Here is a 23,566-nt window from a genome sequence, read left to right on the forward strand (position 1 = left end):
TATACGAAATGGTGTGTATCCACTCCTGAGTATATATATATATATATATATATATATATATATATATATATATATATGTGTGTGTGTGTGTGTGTGTGTGTGTGTGTGTGTGTGTGTGTGTGTGTGTGTGTGTGTGTGTTTCTGAGATGTGCGTGAATGTGGATTGAGAATACCAGTTTCTCCGCACTGGGTGGCCATCGGATATGTATGAGGTCTTTGACCGCTGGCTAGAGTAGACATAATGTCGGACTTCTCAAGTACTTTATAACACAAAACTAAATTAGGAGATACATAAAAAGGAATATAAAAAGAAATAAAAAATAAAAGTTTATCACTTACAGAAGTTAAGATATGAAGAGATAAATGCATGTGAGGAATGGGTTGTTCAAGGACCTTACTTATCCTCCCCCACACATAACCACTCACCCATATTAGATGATGAGATTCTAATTTTGTAAACGAAATAAGAAAATGTATTTGTGTCTTGAAATTTCAGTTTTCGAGGGTAATTCTTGGCCTGAAGACGTAATCTCCCCAGTAACGGGTGATTACAGAAACATGTATGCACATATGTAGCCATCAATGTTTGTATAAATAAATTATATATATATATATATATATATATATATATATATATATATATATGATGATTGCTGTTACTGGAGAGGTTTGCGATTTCTTCTGTTAAGTGTTGTGCATCTGTGAGCACGTAGTTGACTCTTTAGTCCTACATAATAATGCACACATGTGAGATAAAAATTTTCCTTCTTGTAAAGGTGATCGCATGATAATATTGTGAATCCTTGAATGTTGTGTTAAACCACTTTTAGGTTTGCAAATTACACTACAAATATGACAACTTAATATTGCTGAATGTGCTGTAGATGCCGTTCTTTTCTTTGCGTGATTTCAGATGATTTACAAAACCTGCTTTTGACAAAAAGGTATCTGCCACATACAATGCACTTCAGTTCCTGTTGTAATTTCTCTGACATTATATTTTCATCCTGCTTTCTCAAAACACGTTTTAAGTAAAAAAGATCTACACGATGCTCTTCAAAAATCTTACAACTTTCTCTGATGGTTTTTCTGAAGTATTTTCAAGTTGTTTTTCAGAGAATCCTTAAACCTTTTTCTTGGTTTATGTTTTGGTCTTTTAATCCTATCTATCTCGCCATAAAACAGCTGTTTAGGAAGTTTTTTGCTCTCCATCCTAAGTGTCGAGTCTACCGTATCTGATTTTGAATGATTTTCAATTCTTTACTGATACTATTTGATCGTTACAGTGTCAGGCATTAGTCCTCCAGTTAATATTAAGAATTTTCCGAATACAACTTGGTTAAACCTTTCCAATGACTTGGGATGCCTTCTATATGTTGTCGAAGCCACTGACCCGCATAAAAGCGAAGTGATAACACATGCTTCGTAAACACTTAGCTTTGTTTTGCATGTAATTCCCCGATCTAACCACAAACGTTTCTCCAGTTTGCAAAAGCAAAACTGGCTTTGGCTATTCTGTGATTTATCTCAGCATCAAGCGTACAGTCCTTACTCAGCGTATTACCCAGATATACAAAATTGTCCGTGACATTTAACTTCTTATCATCAACCAAGATGTTTGGTTCGACACATGGCATTCCTATAAGAAGGGAATAAATAACAAATTTTTTTTTTGAGGCTGATAGTAAGTCCAAAAGCTTTACAAGCCTTTGATAACTTGTCCATAATCATCTGCGTGTCTGCTTCTGAATGTGAAACAAGGTCTGCATCATCTGCATATAAAAGTTCAAGAACAAGGTTCTAAAAAGTTTTCGACTTTGTGTTCAGACTTCTAAGGTTAAAAAGTTTACATGATGTGCGAAACCAAAACTTCACCCCAATGTCGCAATTATTAAAAGAACCAGCATGCACCAGCACCACAGCGAAATATATGGAAAATAATGTAGGATCAAGTATATTACTTTATTTCACACCGTTTTCAACTGAAATTGGTACATGTAATGTATTTTAGAAATCAAGAGGTGATACATTCAAGATACAATTTAAACATTATGGTGAGCAAAGCAGTTCACACGAAGAGTTACATTGCACTTTTGGGCAACATGTTAGTGGCTTACTATTGCAAGATTCATTTATATAAGTTTATAGATCATCTTACAAATAGAACTTAAGCAAATTTCACAAAAAATTTTTTAAGAGGGTTTCAACAAATCTCAGAGAAAATTTGATGAATATAGATGAATTTTATCCTTTCTTCAGTGTAATTATGCAGTAAGCATAAGTATAGATTTTAGAAAGGAATTACAGCAGAACCCCGGGATTCAGCATTAAAAATTAGTAAAAAAAAAAAAAAAAATACAGTACAGTATAATAATACACATGTATATAATCAAATAACATTATAAATGACACCGGGCTTTTATATTATGGTGTAACAGCTAAAGCAATTCCACAAAATTAGTGGGCATCCTAGTTTCTTAATCTTCCAGAGTGCATTGCGATTAATGGTATCAAAAGCGTTTGTCAGATCGAAAAAAAAACTTCATACAAAGGCACTGGCTGCTCCATACATTTTTCCATTAGCATGCGCAGAGTATATCATGTCCGTTGTGTCGCGGCCAGATCTAAAACCACATTGATTCTTTGGGATGATAGAGGGACAAATCCATTTCAGCAAACGATATAACAATATCTTTGCGAAAACCTTTTCCACTGCTTCAAGCAAACTAATGCCTCTATAACCACCACACTCAGATTTTGACCCCATCTCCTTTATAAATTGGGATCAATATTGTATTAATCACATCTTGATGGATAGCGTTACCATGCCAAACAGCATGGATGAGTGTATAGACTGCGTTGATAACGCTATCACTTCCTAATAATAATAATTCAACAGGTACACCACCAAGTCCGGTGCTTTTTCCTTATTAATTTCTGTTAATGTTCTTTTTATCTTATCGATGCTGTGATCGGCCGTCATCTCATCAACGACCTACTTTTGAGAGAGACTATCAATAACTGTATCATTTACTTCAGAAGGATTATCAAAAAGACTTCGAAAATGTTCTGCCCATCGTTCTATGATCCCCTCAATATTGTTGAAAAGGTCAGAACCATCTTTGGATTTCATAGATACCAATGTTGGAGGCTGCGGTCCAAAAGCTTGTCTGATTTTGTAATACATACCTTTTGAATTTTTGCGGTCATAATCTGTCTGGATATCTGCTGAAAATTTGGCCCACCGTTTAACATTTCGAGATGTTTACAATATATATATATATATATATATATATATATATATATATATATATATATATATATATATATATATATATATAAAACTTAAATGACCTTGCAACGGGTGCTGTAACCCAACATCCAGTTTACGTTTCCGGGTGTGCATGCGTACATAAACAAATAATCAACGCGACAATAAAACGGATTGTTTTATTGTGTACGTTTTCAGCGTATTTTATTTTTTTTTTTCGCGTTTAAATTATTCAAATAAACAATTGTTATACTTTCTGCATTTTTTTTACATCGTTCATTTCCGTATTACATTTAAGTTATTTTAACGCAATTTTCTTACAAATAAAGCTACTTTAACCCGTTGACAAACATAAGAGCATTTTACAACGGCGATTTGACCCCCACCCTTTTTTAGAAATTTATTCTCTATTTTTTGATACACCTTTCTTAAAAAAACATTCATAAACTTTCTTCTACACTACCAACATAAATAAATAACCCCGAAAATATGGTTTTTAATTTGCGTTACAAATAAATAATCAATGCAACAATAAAACGTATTGTTTTACTGTGTACGTTTTCAGCGTCCCAATTGTTTTTTTTTTCGCGTTTAAATTAAAAGATATATAAAAATTTGAATTTAACTTTAAGTATTATGGTATCCGTTCAGTGCACATTTACCTATAAGTATCGCAAACCACTTATAATTCAATGGCTATAAGTTTTTTTTTTCAAATATAACAATTATAAACAGAACGACCTATAGAAATCTATTTATATTCTTTTTTCATTTTAGTATATTTTATTAGAAATGTTTCTGTTATGTCACAAAAACATTTTCTTTACGTCACAAGTGTCACGCTCATACATTAATTCCATAGCTAATATAACATACTGACCCAACGGGTCATCGGTAGTCTAGTATCTATCTATATCTATCTATCTATATATCTATAAAAACAGAGATGTGTGTGCCACAGACGATTTCTGATTGGTTGATCCAATAATCACATCTCCTAATAAACAATGGTTTCTACGCTCTTACCTTTACCATAAAATATTATGGCTTTATTTATTGTCCATCTTGGAAGGGTTTAATTTTTTTCTAACTTGTTATTTACAAATTAAAAAAATACGAATCTTACACAATCTTACAATCAAACCTACGACATCCACGGCCGCCATTCTGGTGCTACCGCAGACATGTACACAACACGAAAACGATGTTTTGAAAATCTAGCAAAAATGAATTTTCCTGAAATTTTTCAATATTTAAAAATAAATTATGCCGGCTGATAAAATTTTAAAACTTTTTGTAAAGCTAGAAAGATAAAATTTAAAAATACTTATTTTTATGTAAAACGCGCGTTCCCTCGTGGTCTTTTCATTTCGGGTTTGTGTACACATAGATTCGAAAAAGTTGTCAAAAAACAAATATATAACAAATAAATGTTATCAAAGGCAAGATAAGTTACTTTTCTACCAAACTGGATATATTTTTCGTGTTTTTATTCAATGTAACACATTTATTCAGCTCGAAAAAACGGGTTTGTATTACTGTACACATAGATTCGAAGAAGTTGATAAGATACGAAACAATACAGGACGAAAACACGCGCACACACGCACACACACTCACGTCCACTACCGTCCTTGGCTACGTCACGTTGTTATGGCAACACGATAAATACACAGTAAATTTTATTTTCTTCATTTCTACGCAAATATTACGCAAATATAAATCATATAGAATATCTGTATGAATATAATTACACGTAATAGTTAAATAAAGATGATCATCGTATAAGAGAACCGAAAAAAAAAACTAATAGGGAATTTGTATAAAGTTGTATTTTCTTTTTAAATAAATAGAAAAAAGGGGTGTTGATAAGACTATCGATACTTATACAGTTTAGTGACGACATTAAAAAAATGAAAATATTGAAAAAAAATTTTATTGTACGTAACTGTTATAGACTGAAGTTCTCCGAAAAAAAAATTTCACTTCATTTGATCAAGTATTTTTGTTCTTACAGCGAAAAACAATTATTTATCACGACGACGTCAACGTGGCCATTTTGGAAATGTACCTAGCAGAATACCTCCATTTTAGGCCAAATTTCGCAATCTAGCCTTTTTTTCTCGCCGTATTGAGATGCGCACCGCACAACACATCTGCAATTTTTATACGTTTTTTTTTCTTTTTTTTTTTAAATCTGCAATTTTTTTGCGTTTTTTTTAAAAATAAGAATACTATTGAATATGCAAAGAAATTGAAGAATGCAAAGAATTGAAGAATTTTTATACGAGATTATTTTCGAAACATGCTCAGTTACTTGGACACGCATGGATAACTTCGAAACTTCGTTTATTTACTTCTGTTACAACTTAAAAAAAAAAAAAAACACCCCAAAAATGGCATCTGTCTTCGCAAAAAAAAAAAAAAAAAAAAAAATCTCATTCTGGTGGGGGAAAAAAGGGCTAGATTGGCCTAAAATGGAGGTATTCTGCTATGTACGGCAGTTACCTGCCCTTGGGGAATTCCTGGGTCTGCAATAACATTTCCAAAATCGCCACGTTGACGTAGCCGTGATAAATCATTGTTTTTCGCTGTAAAAAAAAACTACTTGATCAAATGAAGTGAAATTTTTTTTCGGAGAACTTCAGTCTATAACAGTTACGTACAATAAAATTTTTTTTTCAATATTTCCATTTCTTAATGTCGTCACTAAACTGCATAAGTACCAGACTATCATTACACACAAAAATATATAGATTTATTTTTGAGTAAAGTTCCCCGGGTTTTCCTTTCACTTCAGTAAATAATGGTCTTTTGTTATATATATATATGATGTTTATGTTTATATATATGTATAAGTGATAGTGTCTGTGTGTGTCTGTGTGTGTCTATGCGTCTGTGTGCATTTCTCTACGCTAAAACTCTGTCAATTTTAAGCCTACAGATTCGAAATTTGATATACAGGGTACTGAGATTTGGGAAAATCAATGTGATAGGTTTTCGACAGAAATTTGGCGATTAAGTGCTCAATATTCAACAATTAGACCTTTGAGAACTCTACCAAACTTCTCCTACAATTTAATGTCTGAACACGTGATATTTTATATATAGATTCCTTGGACATGGATCTAACTTATTAACTTTACTTGATCCCTGAACAATAAATGTTAAGAGGTCATAATAGGGGTCAAAGTTTTAAAAAATTGACCGTTTTTTTTCCTCAGCATACACTTCAAAACACCTGGGCAACGTCGGGCACCGATTGCTAGTATATCTATAAAAACAGAGATGTGTGTGCCACAGACGATTTCTGATTGGTTAATCCAATAATCACATCTCCTAAAAAACTATGGTTCGTAGGCTCTTAATTTTACCATAAAATATTATGGCTTTATTTATTGTCCATCTTGGAAGGGTTTAATTTTTTTCTAACTGCCATTTACAAATTAGAAAAATACGAAACTAACTTACAATCTAAAAATCGAACCTCCGACTCAACGTCCGCCATTCAGAAAGCAAACGCTGGACAGATTATTAGTACTACTACTACTACAAACAATACAGCACGAAAACACGCGCACACACGCACACACACTCACGTCCACTACCGTCCTTGGCTACGTCACGTTGTTATGGCAACACGATAAATACACAGTAAATTTTATTTTCTTCATTTCTACGCAAATATTACGCAAATGTAAATCATATAGAATATCTGTATGAATATAATTACACGTAATAGTTAAATAAAGATGATCATCGTATAAGAGAACCGAAAAAAAAAACTAATAGGGAAGTTGTATAAAGTTGTATTTTCTTTTTAAATAAATAGAAAAAAGGGGTGTTGATAAGACTATCGATACTTATACAGTTTAGTGACGACATTAAAAAATGGAAATATTGAAACAAACATTTTATTGTACGTAACTGTTATAGACTGAAGTTCTCCGAGAAAAAATTTCACTTCATTTGATCAAGTAGTTTGTTCTTTCAGCGAAAAACAATTATTTATCACGACGACGTCAACGTGGCCATTTTGGAAATGTACCTAGCAGAATACCTCCATTTTATGCCAAATTTCGCAATCTAGCCTTTTTTTTCTCGCCATATTGAGATGCGCACAACACATCTGCAATTTTTTTACGTTTTTTTTTTTTTAAATCTGGAATTTTTTTGCGTATTTTTTTTTTTTAAATACGAATACTATTGAATATGCAAAGAAATTGAAGAATGCAAAGAATTGAAGAATTTTTATACGAGATTATTTTCGAAACATGCCCAGTTGGACACGCATGGATAACTTCGAAACTTCGTTTATTTACTTCTGTTACAAATTAAAAAAAACAAAAAACACTCCAAACATGGCATCTGTCTTCGCAAAAAAAAAAAAAAAAATCTCATTCTGGTGGGGGGGGGGGAAAGGGCTAGATTGGCCTAAAATGGAGGTATTCTGCTATGTGCGGCAGTTACCTGCCCTTGGGGAATTCCTGGGCCTGCAATAACATTTCCAAAATGGCCACGTTGACGTAGCCGTGATAAATCATTGTTTTTCGCTGTAAAAAAAAACTACTTGATCAAATGAAGTGAATTTTTTTTCGGAGAACTTCAGTCTATAACAGTTACGTACAATAAAATTTTTTTTTCAATATTTCCATTTTTTAATGTCGTCACTAAACTGTATAAGTACCAGACTATCAATACACACAAAAAAATATAGATTTATTTTTGGGTAAAGTTCCCCTGGGGTTTCCTTTCACTTCAGTAAATAATGGTATTTTGTTATATATATATGGCGTACTATTATCCTTATATATATGATGTTGCTGTTTATATATATGTATAAGTGATAGTGTCTGTGTGTGTCTGTGCGTCTGTGTGCATTTCCCTACGCTAAAACTCTGTCAATTTTAAGCCTACAGATTCGAAATTTGATATACAGGGTACTGAGATTTGGGAAATCGATGTGATAGGTTTTCGACAGAAATTTGGCGATTAAGTGGTCAATATTCAACAACTAGACCTTTGAGAACTCTACCAAACTCCTCCTACAATTTAAGGTCTGAACACGTGATATTTTATATATAGATTCCTTGGACATGGATCTAACTTATTAACTTTACTTGATCCCTAAACAATAAATGTTAAGAGGTCATAATAGGGGTCAAAGTTTAAAAAAATTGACTTTTTTTTTCCTCAGCATACACTTCAAAACACCTGGGCAACGCCGGGCACCGATTGCTAGTATATATATAAATTCACCTGTTTTTTTTTTTTGTTTTTTTTGCCTTTTTAAAGATAGAACTGTCCGATCGCCAAAGACAAGATTCAAGGAAACAAGGAAGGTCGTTAAGGTGGTTCACAGAGTTTTTAATTATACAAATCAATTAAAAAAAAATTAATTCAAAACATATAGTTAAGTTGGGTGTTGCTCCTGCGATAAAGTGAATAAACATACCACCGTTTCATGAATTTTAAAGACTAAAATTCGTTTATCATTCTGATTGTGAACAATTCGAAATCAGTTTTCTTTATAAAAGTTATTTAGATGAAAACGTGCCAAGACAAGCAATGTCTATTATGTTTTTCCATTTATAATATGAACCGTTTTGATTTGTTGTGTAAAAATGCTTTTTACGATGTATGTTTTAAACAGAATGCAATAAAGTACTGCCATCTAAATTTACAGAGCAGATTATAAGCAATCAACAATTTTTTTTTACAACAAACGATAAATATGTTAGTTTAAGATAGTATACTTAAGCGGTTAGTTTCCAAAATGGCGGTTAATGCCCCTTCCCTATTTTTAAACGCAATTTTAAGACTAGAAAAAAAAAAATCGGTCATTGATGTTCGACTGCCTGGATTTTCAGCATGTTTTACTTGTCCAACAAATGTATGACGTCACATTCAATTGCAAAGGCCTTCTATTTGTGGAAGTCATGGAACATTGCTAACGGGAATCCCCGCGGAAATATCGATGTCATGAGTAATTTTTACAAATTTCTTTTTTCTTGTTTTATGATAAATGATAATTCATGGATTTTTATTTATTTCCTAAGCAAAAGATTTAGGGTTTAAGCTTTATTTATTATTAGTTTTATTTATTTATTGTTTTTAATGGCTGGATAAGAGATAGTTTTCTTTGTAAGTTTAGTGCAAAATGACCCCCAACCTCCACTTGATGGAGTTTATTTTACATAAAATGTACCTACATAACAGCCGATCTACCATCACTCCCACCACTATTACCTTTCTAAAAATTAAACGAAAAGCTTTTTTTATATGAGAATTTGGTGCCCAATTCATTTAATCGAATTGGAACAAGCGCATTGAGGACATTGTCACGGTCGCTGCAAAGGTGAGCTCCCTTTACCATGCTAGAAAATTACTCAAACCTGAGAGTATCCTATATCTCTAGTACAAAGTCACCATTCGCCCACGCATGCAGCATTGTTCCTGCATCTAGACTAGTCTCTCTCTTTTTCTCTCCCTCTCTCTCTTAGACAAAGTAAAAACAACTTCAAGAACTGCACGCCTGTGGAACTGTTCCATCTGCCTGCTTCCCACCTGACTACAACCTGGATGTCTTCAAGTCCAACGTAAACAAATTGCTAATGAACCGCCACCTCAAGTAAACACTTCAATAAATATCCACACTAACGTACTGTACTTGCAATAACCCTTATCCCTGAGTGGTTTCCGGGCCTTGATAAGTGGTGACCATCGTGTAAAAAAAACAACAAAAAAACCCCAAAGAGTCTCCAATCTAATAGGTCCTGCACTATCAACCAAGTCCCGACCTCTGTCCCATCGCCGCTATAATGCAACCCTATACTTGTTTTACAAGTACTTTAATGGATTATGCTCTGATGAACTTATAATTCTTGTGCTCTCTCGGTATATAAACCTCCGACTAACCAGATAAGCAGCAAAATCCCACCCTTCCGCTGTTGATATATCCAGATCTCGGAAAATCTATTGTAATAGCTTCTTCCCTCGTACTGCTAGACTTTGGAATTCCCTCCCTGTTTCCTGCTTCTGCGACTTTACTAAGGTGCAGAAGTTTAAATGTAATGCGAGATACATCTTGCTACTGAATTCCCATAGCGTATCAGTAACATATGATCCCAATGCGTAGCCCCTTACGTTTCACTGGTGCTACCAGATCAGGCTGTCTAAAGATATTGGCTTCCTGAGACGAAATACACCTAATATTGATGCTTTTTGTTTTTCTACTTTCTTTTTGCAAAACTTAATTATGTTCTGCAAAACCCATACCAAAAATAATAAACCAACTTTTCCCCCTTTTCCTTCTTCCCATTTCCCCTTTATCTTTCTATCTCCTCCACTAGCAGTGTCAGAAATTTCGTGAAAATAGTGAATAATTCCACCCCATCTTTCCAAGCTTATAACTCCTCGAAAAATGTAATTCAAGCCCTAATTTTTTTTTCAATTAAAGGAGCAAGGACCAAGGTTTTATTAAAAAAACAAAAAAAAAAACAAAAAAAAACAATGTGTTTTTTTAAAAAAAAAAAGGTTTTAAACTTCGGACTTTACAGGTAAATTTCTAAAAAAGCGATTTTTTTTTGTTTTAAATTTGAATATATTATTTATTGACCTTTTCTCTTCAATTTGTGATATATAAAACTATTCAAGATAAATTAATTATTTACTTTTTAATAGACATTTCAAAATAAGAGGCGTGAATTATTCGACCCCCTGTCTTTTCAAGCTTATAACTCCTCCAAAAATGTAATTCAAGCCCTAATTATTTTTTCAATTAAAGGAGCAAGGACCAAGGTTTCATTAAAAAAAAAAAAAAGACAAAAAAAAAAGACAAAAAAAAACAATGTGTTCTTATAAAATAAGGTTTTAAACTTCGGACTTTACAGGTAAATTTCTAAAAAAGCGATTTTTTTTTTGTTTTAAATTTGAATATATTATTTATTGACCCTTTCTCTTCAATTTGTGCGACATAAATTAATTATTTATTTTTTAATAGACATTTCAAAATGGGTGACACTTGGGGGGGGCGTGAATTTAAAAAAAAAACGTTTGTCTAAAATATTATATTCGGTTTATTGGAAAGAACATAAAATTTCACATTGACCCTGAAAATATCGTAAAAATAGAATCAATAGAAAAATTTTGATAGATTTTTAAAGTTTAAAAATTGAAAAATATTGAGTTCGGAAAATTCATTACTGTTTAAAAAAAAAACAACATATTTCTATTACTTTTAAAACAACTGTAATAGTTTATTTTGGAAGTATAATCCATAAAGAAAATAAATAACCCACTTTTAACAGAGAGATTACGAGATTTTTATATTGTATTCGCAGTTTCGTGTTAGGGGTGTCAAAAATTCCTACAAAAATTCTGATACTGCTACTCCCCCACTCCCTGACTGGTTTTCAAACTTGAAATGTACCAAACATTAATACTGTAATCCTTTTCACTCTCCCATTGCAAAACTCATCCATGTTCTGCAGAGCAGGGAACAAAAATGTTAAAATCCACTATAAAACAACCAAACCAAACCAAACGCTACAAACTAGCGATTGAAAATACAAAGAGTTTGACGAATAAAAACATTCTACAAAATAACTGGATGCAACATGAATACTATTTCCAAAATTACTGGATTCAGCATTAAATAACTCAAAAAGGGTTGATATGCCGTAAAACCGAATCTTACATTTCAAGTGGCAATATGCCTTGTTTGGGAGTTAATAAGATTTTTAAAAAATCGAAGTGATTTGTCCGATAACTTTTTTTTTTTATCATATCATTACACACTTTCTTTTTTTTTTAAGGTCATCAAAATGTGCATACAATGAATTGCTGACAGCATACAAAAACTGTCTTCGAAATCTAGTGGGTGATGGCCTTGATAAGTGATGATGGTCATCACTTATCAAGGCCCGGAGACCACTCTAGAATAAGAGTTAAATGTTAGAAAGATGGTGAGACAACATGACCAGTAATGGTGGAACCTGAATAGGGCTACATCATTTAATTTGGAATTTTCGTTCAGTTTTATGCACATATAGAGAGCGATGAGAATTGTTGACAGTTGTTGTAGCTAGACAAGTATTTGTTACAGACATTTTACATGAGAAACACCATAAATTGAAGCTCAGTCGAGCACCTACCATAAAAGTAACTCGCAACGTCTGTTCTATGAAAAAGAGGAAGTAAGGAGGCAAAAAGGTCCTCGCCCACTAGATTTCGAAGACAGTTTTGTATGCTGTCAGCAATTCATTGTATGCACATTTTTTGTAGAATACTGGTCATTTTACTTGGAGCTGGGGATTTACAGCGAGCCCTCCACTACAGCAAAAGAGTGTGACACAAGGTCAAACAGTGAGAGAAAACTGGCGCGAATTTTGTTGAGTAGAAAAGTAGAAAAAAGAAAGAAAGAAAAAAAAGTCAGCATTTTCCGATAAGGGCGGCTCGCCGGCTCAGTCGATCGGCAATAATAAACCAAGCCACTTCAACTAGGAAGAAGATAATGCCTGGGAGGGTGCTTTGCTTCATATAGGATTATGCAGGACCATCATACCTCATTGAAGAATCGGTCGCTAGGTAATAACCTAGATTCAGTTATATATATATATTTTTTTAACTATAGAAATTATACAAAACAAATAATTAGAAACGAGACCTCTCCTTTAAAATTAACACAAAATACGTTTTATATACTACTGCTGATTATCAGCAGTAGTATATAAACGTAACGCGTGCGAACATTTCTCACAACTGGGCGAGCAAGCGCGACTTTTAGTCACGAAAACCGTGTAGTCATTTACTTTTAAGACTATATGCGTGCTCACCGGACCACATTCAATACACCAAGCACTATCATAACAATGATTGGATTATTTATACTTGGGCTCTTGCCAGGTAAATCATTTGTTTCTCTGATTTGTTCAAATTCATTAAGTGTGTAATTTAAATTTACTTTTATTTTAAAGTAAGTTTTTTTGTTATTGTTGTTTTCTTTTTTATTCGCAACATTGTTTTTCTTTTCCTTAGGATTTTATAACAAATTATATAGAAAAATTATGTTGCCTTCATGTCGTTGACTTAATACTAACTAACGGTGGTGGTGGGGGGCGACCTTACAGGGTCGTAAAATACGTTCAAATATATTGTAATTCGTGCAGATTTCGTATTTATTATTACAGGGTTAATTCTCCACTGAATATTATATTGTACCTAATATATAGTTCTGATTTTAAAAATTTCAAAAATGACTTGGGTGCCATCAGCTAGAATCGAAACCGAAATATTTAGCGCTCTAACTGCGGTCCCTATCGATATAGATATCTAAAACTTAATATTAAACGACTTGAAGAAATGAAATCAATTTGAGTATGCGCAGAAGGAATAAAAAGTATGTCGGCAAGTTTAAATGAACATTTTGCATTTCAACTTGTCGACATATGCGCTATTCATGCATCCAAACAAAGATTTTACTTGTTATAAACCATCTTTGGTGTATGATTATTGTTTCCTGTTAATTTAAGAATTATGTGACCAGTAGTTTAAGAGTTTATCGGTTAAATATTTATACCCCACCCACACTCACATGCATCTACTGTTTTATTTATATTAACTAGTGAAACCTGTAGAAATTCCACAGCAACATCTTTCATATGAAATATATTGCTGCTGGGCTGGGCATTCGTTGGACGTTCAGCGTGAAAGGAGACCCCGAAATGTTATTGCGGCCCTGTTGTTAAAAATATAAAAATATTTATCTAGGAGGGAAAGGAGGAGACAGGAAAATCGGCGTTACCCGAGAGTAATAATGAGTATTACACTTACTTGGTAAGGCAATAAGGCATGTACGCTGAGTCCGATAGTGTTCAATATCCTAGGCGTGTGTAATAATACAGAATTAAAAAAAAAAATCAGTATGGTGTTGGTGTTCAGGGTTGGATCAGGGTTGCTCCAAAATACATTGGAATAAATGTGTTTCGCAATCCGGGAGAAGATGGAGAAAGGAAACTCGGCGTTGTCCAGAAACGCATTAAAATAAACGTGTTTCGTTAGTGTTGTTGACGGTAGGGTAAGGACAAAAAACCCGAGGCTGCCTAGAAATAATAACTTCCAAAGTATAACATTGGTTGAATTTCTTCTTCTTCTTCTTCTTCTTCTTCTTAGTAGTAGTAGTAGTAGTAGTAGTAATAATAATAATAGTAGTAGTAGTATTACTAGTAGGGTACTGGTCGCGGTAAGAGTTCCCTGCCGAACACCCTCCAAAAACAACGATGTCTCCCGTTTCTCGCGCAGCCGCAAAGGACATGTTTTAGTTGCCATAGTAACAACACTTTTTATCGACATTGTTTTACTGTTTAAAGACAGTACTACACATTTATTAATAATATCTCACTTTTAATCACTTTTATCGACTTTTTAAAACTTTTTTTTTACTCTTTTTAAATGACAACGTTAATGTTTATGAATATTGAAATAAAACATTATGTTTATGAATATTGAAATAAAACATTACTACACATTTATTAATAATATCTTTTTTTTTTTACTGTTGAAGCCATTCTTAACACGGGGAGGGTGTTTTGTACCTATTCTCTACTTTAACCTTACAATTGAATAAAAAAAACATTAAACTTTAAGCTTAGAAATACGATTTAAAATATAGCGCGGATCATAAGTGCACTTGCACTAGCACCCATTTTCTTATTAATAAATGTTTAGTAATTATTTTTCTTTTAATATTCATAAACAGTAAAAACGTCGTCATTTAAAAAGAAAATGCTATTTAAAAAAGAAAATAACATTGATTAAACGTAAGTAAATTTATTATTCTATCATCATTTTGTGGTAAGTAAATTTCAAGAACCGCCGACAAGTTTTGTGGTAAGTAAATTTCAAGAACCGCCGATAAGTTTCATAAAAGAAAAAGTCGATAAAAGTGACACAAACAGTAAAACAGTAAAAAAAAAAAAAAAAAGATATTATTAATAAATGTGTAGTAATGTTTTATTTCAATATTCATAAACATAATGTTTTATTTCAATATTCATAAACATTAACGTTGTCATTTAAAAAGAGTAAAAAAAAAAGTTTTAAAAAGTCGATAAAAGTGATTAAAAGTGAGATATTATTAATAAATGTGTAGTACTGTCTTTAAACAGTAAAACAATGTCGATAAAAAGTGTTGTTACTATGGCAACTAAAACATGTCCTTTGCGGCTGCGCGAGAAACGGGAGACATCGTTGTTTTTGGAGGGTGTTCGGCAGGGAACTCTTGCCGCGACCAGTACCACTAGTAGTAGTAGTAGTAGTTGTAGTAGTAGTATTATTAGTATTATTATTTTTAGTATTATTATTAGTAGTACTAATAGTAGTACGATTATTATTATTATTATTATTATTATTAGTGGTAGTAGTAGTAGTGATAAGACGATTCCAATATTTTTCGCGATTCCGATTCTTTATAACTCTCTCATTATTTACCTAACTATAAGATTATTATTTTCCCCGATTTTCGTAAAAAAACATGTTAAATATGCAGATATTTTCCTAAACGTCAAAATCCACTTGTGTGAAGTAATCTATTGATTTTAGCTTTACTGTTTTTTTTTGTTTTTTTTCAAATCCGTAAATATTTATTATTTTATCATTATTACAAGCAATAGATTTTACTTTAAAAAAAATCAAATAAAAAAAGATAATTAAAAGAATCGTTTTTTTTTGGTTTTTTTTTACATAACAAAATTTATCCCCCCTCCCACACACACCTGCGAACCCAAGCACGAAATATAAGTCCGACCGGTAACACTTATAATAAAAACTGTTTGACTTTATTGTATGTTCATTAATATTTGCAAAATGAAAATGAAAAAGAAGACGTGGCTGGTTACCTTAATGCATCTACAACCAAACTCCTATCCTTACATCATCAACGCTCTGATCCCCATCTGGCATTAATTGGGATGGATAGCTCTCGTCTGGGAGAGGCTCCGTGTTTTGACAAGCTTCTGGGTTTGACCTTTACTCCTGATCTGAAATGAAACACGTACATCAAGTCTGTTGCCAAGGTCGCTGGAAAGATGGTGGGATCCTTCTACCGCTCCAGAAGATATCTCACTACTGATGCAATTCTCTCTCTATATATAAAAGCCAAGTACGTCCAAGGATGGAATACTGCTGTCATATCTGGGCAGGAACTGCTAAAAACAGCCTATCCTGCCTTGACAGAGTACAAAATAGACTTCGTGGCTTAGTGGGGGCTGCCCTTTTCTCTACCTTGCAACCTCTCTCACACAGAAGAGACGTTGCGAGCCTATCCTTGTTTTATCGTTATTTCCATGGCAGGTGCTCGTCTGAACTCCAATCTCTGGTCCCCCTCGCCAATCTTTCAGGAAAAACACCCGTCTAGCCGAATCCACTGTGAAAAATTTCCCCCACTCTTTATCTGTGCCTAAATCAAATCGTGGATTCCATGAACAAAGCTTCTTTCTTAGAACTGCACGCCTGTGGAACTCTGTTCCGTCTGCCTGCTTCTCACCTGACTACAACTTGGATGTCTTCAAGTCCAACGTTAACAAATTCTTAATGAGAAGCCCCCTTAAGTAAACACTTCATCAAATCTCCACACTAACGTAATGTACTTGCAATAACCCTTATCCCTGAGTGGCTTCCGGGCCTTGATAAGTGGTGACCACTGTGTAAAAAAAAAAAAAAAGAGAAATCCGCAAAACTCTGATACCAAATGATTATTTGCAAAATAATAGGCAATGAAGAAAAAAAAAAGAAGAAAAAAAAAGATAACATAAAAGAAATTCATAAAATTAGACGAATTAAATTTTGTCCTGTTGTAATGTTTTAAAAGTTTCTAAAACTTATTTTTTTACGCGCTCAGGTTTTTTCGCGGTCTTTCGCGAACATTCTTATTTTTTTCTTTATTTTTTTTTCTTTCTATGTTCATTATCGATCCGCGTTTGTGTGACATACTTTATTACTCACGTTGTTGTTGACTTTTCATGTTCTCTTCTTTCATTGTCAGCGTCGTTGCTATTTTGTCTAGCATTTACTCCATATTTATTCGCGTGATTTCTCATCGGTGGAGCTAGCTAATATAGCTTTCCTTATGTGTGCAGAAAGGGAGGCTAAAGCGTTCGATGTGAGTTTAGCATTAAGTTTATTGGAGTCACACACACACACACACACACACACACACACACACACACACACACACACACACACACACACACACACACACACACACATGCCAGAGAGAGGGGAGAGGGAGACTGGTAGACTGATATCCTCTAACAAACTATCTTTTTAATGCAAATGGGTAAACGCGGTAACAGAAAGCTTGCTTTTGTGGGGGTCGTCAGGCCTTTTTAGGAACTAACTTCCCCCACAAATAAATAAAAATAAAAAGAAGCAGACTTACATGCAAAACAAACGGAGATTTATTCACAGAAACCAACCATTAACAAATAAAATATAATTCTCTTTATAATGAGTTCAGAAGTCCTTTTTAAGTGTTCGTATAAAAAAAAAGGAGAATGTCTTTTTTTGTTGAACTGTTCATATGTTACAACATGGTAAGAGAGGCAATAGGTAAATGTTCGCCTGTGAAAATGTATGAAGCGCGCGGAGCGGTGAAAATGGAAGAGTGAAAGTAACACGCGTGGAACGTCCAAATGAAAATGCAGTTGAGAGAGAGATTTGATGTTTGTGTGTGCTTAAATACTATTTAGACCGGCTCCCAGCGAGCTTAAAAAGAAAAGTTTAGAAAAATGTCCTTGGAGAAATCCCGTTGGACGGAAACATCACGTGGGGTGCTCTGTACTACGTCCGCTCGTTTTGAGTCGATTTAATATATAAGGGCACGCCGGAATTTGCGTGGGAGTTATTTTTTATTTTTCACGCGCCAACATAATCATAATTATACTGCGCGCCTAAATTGTATTTATTTTTATAACAATTTTTAATCCGAATCTTAACCGTGTCAACTGGCACAATACTCCCCCCAGATTGAAAAAAGAAGAAAAAAAAAATTATTATTACTTTTTATTTTTATTTTTTTTGTAAATATGTAATGCATTCCTTGAAATGTTTCGGCCAGTGGACTTTCCTACCTGTTTTTGTCGTAGGTTTGATGTTCCCGTCATTTTCTGCTGGACTCCCATGTTCTAAGGGAATTTTTTTTCTGGTGGGGAAATTGTCTGAGGGTATTCCTCAATGTATGCTGCTTTAATTCGGTCGATCGCGATGTTGTCTTTCCTGTCTTTCCTTTGGACAGTAAAATATTTTTCACTTTTGTCCAAAACTTGGTATGGTCCTGTGTAATTTGGACAAAATGGCTTTTTGACTGTATCATTTCTAATAAATGCATATTTTGCATGTGTGAAGGTCATTCGGCATATATGTTTGTTTGTCAGCCCTCCTGGTGGGTGTAAATTTGAGAGAAGACATTTTGCTCTTTAATTCCGTCACAAATGTAGCTGTGGGTGAAATGTCTGTGTATGCATTAAAATATTGTCCAGGTAGTGTGACTGCTGATCCAAAAACTACCTCCGCTGGCGTGCTTTGTAAATCCTCTTTTATCGTGTTTCTGATCATTAATAGGATTAATGGTAAATTATCTGACCAGTCTGCGTTGTTAAGACTCGTAGCCAAAGAAGTTTTTTGCTGTTTGTGAAAGCGTTCGACGAGGCCGTTCGAACAAGGGTGATAAGACGTTGTCTTTATGTGGGTTGTTCCGAACAATTGGTTGAACTCTGCGAAGAGTTTCGATTGAAATTGCGAGCCTCTGTCCGTTGTGAGTACTGACGGTACTCCAAAAATCGCTATCAGTCTTTTAGTATTGTTCCAGCTACTGTCGCCGCCGATGTGTCGTTCACGGGTATGACTGTTGGCCATCTGCTGAACCTGTCGACTATGGTGAGAATGTGGGTGTGTCCTTTTGAGGGGGGTAATGGCCCCACCAAGTCAACATGGATATTGGTAAACCTAGCATCGGGCGTACTGAAAGTGCCCAGCGGTGACTTTGTGTGCCTGTGTATTTTATTCTTTTGACAGGATACACACGTCTTGGTCCAATTTCGAATATCTGTATTCATTTTCGGCCAAACAAAGCGGTCTGCTATTATTTTTACAGTGGCTCGTTTGCCTGGATGTGATAAATTGTGAAAATGTTGAAAAACATGTCGTCTGATGCTTGGCGGTATGTATGGACATGGTTGTTTTTTTGCTGTATCACAATAAAATGTTATTGTACTAAAAGGTACGGGCATTTCCTTCAGTTGCAAAGACGTTTTCTGTTGTACGTCAGTGAGTGTCTCGTCCGTCTTTTGTTCTTGTGCAATTAATTCCATACTCAACGAACTGGAATTTAGCGAAGTTATTGCAGCTCGTGATAATGCGTCCGCCACGACGTTTTTTTGTCCCTTGACGTATCTGATGTCTGTGGAATATTGAGCAATATAATCAAGATGTCTGATTTCTCTTGGGCCATATTTATCTACATGTGTATGCAGTGCATACGTTAACGGTTTATGGTCAGTGTAAATACAAAAGTTTCTTCCTTCTAACAGATGTCTAAAATGTTTAATTGACAAATAAATTGCTAATAGCTCCCTTGAAAAGGTACTGTACTTTGTCTGTATCTTGCTCAGTTTGGCTGAGAAAAACGATATAGGGGTCATTGTATCCCCTGTCAGTTGGTGTATAACTGCTCCTACAGCTATGTCTGATGCGTCTGTTGTAAGTGTAAGTTTCGATTCTTCACTGTCCTTAATATAATTCAATTTTGTGAAATTGACTAAGGCAGTTTTAGCTTGATGGAAAGCTTTTAAAGCTGATCCTTCCAGTTTTAATTGTTGGTTTTTCGTTTTGTTCTTCAATAATGACGTTAACGGTGCAAGGATTGTGGAACAGTTGGGTAAAAATCGTCTCTAATAATTAATTACACCTATGAAGCGAGGAACTTGTCTAACAGACGTAGGTTGTGGAAAATTCGTAATGGCACTTACTTTTTCGGGTAATGGTGATATACCATCCTTATCAATTGAATGTCCGAGGAAATTTACTTCTTGCTGACCGAAAATACATTTGTCCAAGTTTAATTTTAAACCGTAATGGGACAGTTGTTGGAAAGCTTGTTCCAAGTGTTGTTTATGTTCGTCGAGGTTTCTACTAGCAATTAGGACATCGTCCACGTATGCGAATACGAATGGAAGGTCCCTAAAAACCTCGTCTATTAACCTTTGGAAGGTTTGACAAGCGTTTCTAAGTCCAAATGGCATTCTGACGAATTCGTAAAATCCAAATGGTGTGGTCAGTGCTGTTTTATGGATATCTTCTTCCGCCACCGGTATTTGGTAATATGCATTTACTAATTCCAGTTTGGAAAATACCGTGGCATTTTGCAGTCCGATTGCGAAATCGTGAATGTGTGGGATAGGGTATCTATCCGGTACGGTTTGTGCATTTAATCTCCTGAAATCGCCGCAAGGACGCCATGTTGTCGCGTCTGATTTCTGTACCATATGTAGAGGAGATGACCACGCACTTTTGGAAGGTCGGATAATTCCTTGTTGTAACATGCATTGAAATTCGTCTTTTGCGATCTTGTACTTATCCGGCTTCAGACGTCTGGGGGTGGCGTAGACGGGTTGTCTATTCGTTTTAATATAATGCCTTGCATTATGTTTAATATTATCCGTGACTTTGAATGGCTGAGTAAGTTGTGGGTATTTTTGAAACAGCCGACGAATGTACGTCTCTTCAGGTAAGGCAGAACTAATCCCAGTAGACTGGTATCTTGTGGTGATACCTTTAATTACGACTTTTGCTTAGTTATCAGTCAGTGTGCGATTAGTCATGTCTACTGATAGATTAAATCGTGCTAGGAAATTTGCTCCTAATATTGGTGTCGTCACGTTGGCTATGGTAAAAATCCACGAAAATGTGCGACGCAAGCTGAGATTGACGCTTAAGTACTTTTCACCGTATGTCGGTATTTGTGTGCCATTAGCTGCCTGGAGGTGGTAAGGCTGTGGAGTAGCTTTCTGTTTACGTAGCGGTGGCATCACGCTTATTTCGGCTCCAGTGTCTATTAAGAAGTTATATCTGTGATTACTGTCACGAATATAAAATAGACGACCTTTAGTGGAAAATCCAGCGACAGTTGTCGTCACTTGGTTCTTGTTTTTAAAAGAACAAGGATAAGTGCAACGGCCAACGCCTCGCTTCTGTGCCGAATTTTTTCTGGTAAAAACAGATTTCGTTCGCTCGTTCTCGTGTGTTGCTTCGACCTCTACTAAAACTTCGTTTTCGGTAGTTAGGTCGTTCATTAAATGAGTAACGACGGTTTATTTGCATTAATTCCTGCAACTGACGAGTGAGATTTTCGACCGTAGTTTTTAGCCTGGCTACTTCGTCGTCTCTCGTCTGTTTTGGCTGTGCTTGTGCTGAGTTTACTTTGCGGTTCCTCAGATTTTCATGAATTCGGTCTGCCATGTCGGCGAGCTTTTCAGTGCTTGTCTCTTCCGTTGTGGGTGCCAGAATTTGTACTGTTGTGTCTGGGAGTTTATCCAGCCACAAACTTCTCATTATATTTTCGAACATTTTGTTGTCCCCTAGCAATGATCGCATGTATCGTAAAAGTTGCGACGGTGTGCGATCTCCCAATTCTACTTGGGTGAAGAGATTGCGTAATATTGTCTCGTTTGATAAGCCAGTCCGTCTCAAAATGGCCTCCTTAAGTTTAGTGTATGGATTATTTTCTGTTACGTTCTCCAATAAATCAGTCACCTCTTTGACGACGTCTGCCGGGAGTTTTTCAACCAAATAACAATACTTGGTTCGCTGAGACGTAATCCGTTTTGCGTCGAAAAGGGCCTGGATCTGGATAAACCACGTCTTTATATTGGTGGGATTAAAAGCTGGTATATTTAGCGTTAATGTAGCCAGAGGTGTTTCAGCACGGGGAGGTTCCATTTTTCTGTTTTTCGTTTGAAAGTGATTTTAAAGCCTTTAAACTGTCGGTTGACTTGTTTCGAGTACGCGAAGCTTGAAATCGTGACCGAAAAAAATGTTGCTTTTTCTAGGGTCTGTGTTTCTGAGGTCTGTAAAACTGCCGAGTGAAGTTCGAGATTGTGGTAGATCATTTTCCGAGGGGTTTTACACGCTCGTGTTCACGTTTGGATCGGCTGAATTGTAGCCGTGTGTGTTCATTACACGTTATTTATCACCAACTCGTTGTTTGGGGGGGTGCCTGATGAGCAAAAGTGCTGTTTTGACGCTGAGTCATGATTTGTCTAATTTTCGATTTTATAGCGACTATCGGCATAACTCGCTAATTTGTTGCTATATTGTACTGAGATCCACACTTCGTTTGACGGCTTGTATCATCCTTTTAGATTCGCGTCGTCTTTTTACTTCCTTTGAGTGTTACCGCACGCATGATATAGCAAGTAGTTTAGGAAACCGCGTGTAGCTTGTAAGAAGATTCCGTTGTGCATGGAATGTTCTAAGTCGGGTCACCAACTTGTGGGGGTCGCCAGGCCTTTTTAGGAGCTAACTTCCTCCACAAATAAATAAAAATAAAAAGAAGCAGACTTACATGCAAAACAAACGGAGGTTTATTCACAGAAACCAACCATTAACAAATAAAATATAATTCTCTTTATAATGAGTTCAGAAGTCCTTTTTAAGTGTTCGTATAAAAAAAAGGAGAATGTCTTTTTTTGTTGAACTGTTCATATGTTACAACATGGTAAGAGAGGCAATAGGTAATGTTCGCCTGTGAAATTGTATGAAGCTCGCGGAGCGGTGAAAAAGGAAGAGTGAGAGTAACACGCGTGGAACGTCCGAATGAGAATGCAGTTGAGAAAGAGATTTGATGTTTGTGTGTGCTTAAATACTATTTGGACCGGCTCCCAGCGAGCTTAAAAAGAAAAGTTTAGAAAAATGTCCTTGGAGAAATCCCATTGGACGGAAACATCACGTGGGGTGCTCTGTACTACGTCCGCTCGTTTTGAGTCGATTTAATATATAAGGGCACGCCGGAATTTGCGTGGGAGTTATTTTTTATTTTTCACGCGCCAACATAATCATAATCATACTGCGCGCCTAAATTGTATTTATTTTTATAACCATTTTTAATCCGAATCTTAACCGTGTCAACTGGCACACTTTTGAGGGAATGGGACGTTTTGGCATCGTCGTTTCGGCCTGGCCGATTCGACGGCGGGACAATTTGGCATCGACCACGCCAATAATATTATTATATAGATTTTA

At 35.0% G+C, this 23,566-nt stretch overlaps 1 protein-coding gene across 3 annotated transcripts in view; it reads left to right on the top strand.

Annotated features, from left to right (window-relative positions):
* LOC145277058 (uncharacterized) overlaps positions 1-23,566 on the top strand; it is a 463,659-nt gene that overhangs the window by 22,207 nt on the left and 417,886 nt on the right. The window contains exon 1 of one of the 3 annotated variants that reach the window (XM_080128728.1): positions 12,957-13,177. The exons of the other annotated variants lie outside the window; for them this stretch is intronic. Coding sequence (XP_079984854.1) covers positions 13,096-13,177 — 82 coding nt within the window. The 5' untranslated portion in view covers positions 12,957-13,095. Of the gene's footprint in view, positions 1-12,956; positions 13,178-23,566 lie in introns of those variants that run through there. 3 annotated transcript variants of the gene reach the window in all.

The sequence above is a fragment of the Euprymna scolopes genome, chromosome 1 (genome assembly GCF_053919585.1).
Source record: "Euprymna scolopes isolate OS-2025 chromosome 1, ASM5391958v1, whole genome shotgun sequence".
Taxonomy (NCBI): domain Eukaryota; kingdom Metazoa; phylum Mollusca; class Cephalopoda; order Sepiida; family Sepiolidae; genus Euprymna; species Euprymna scolopes.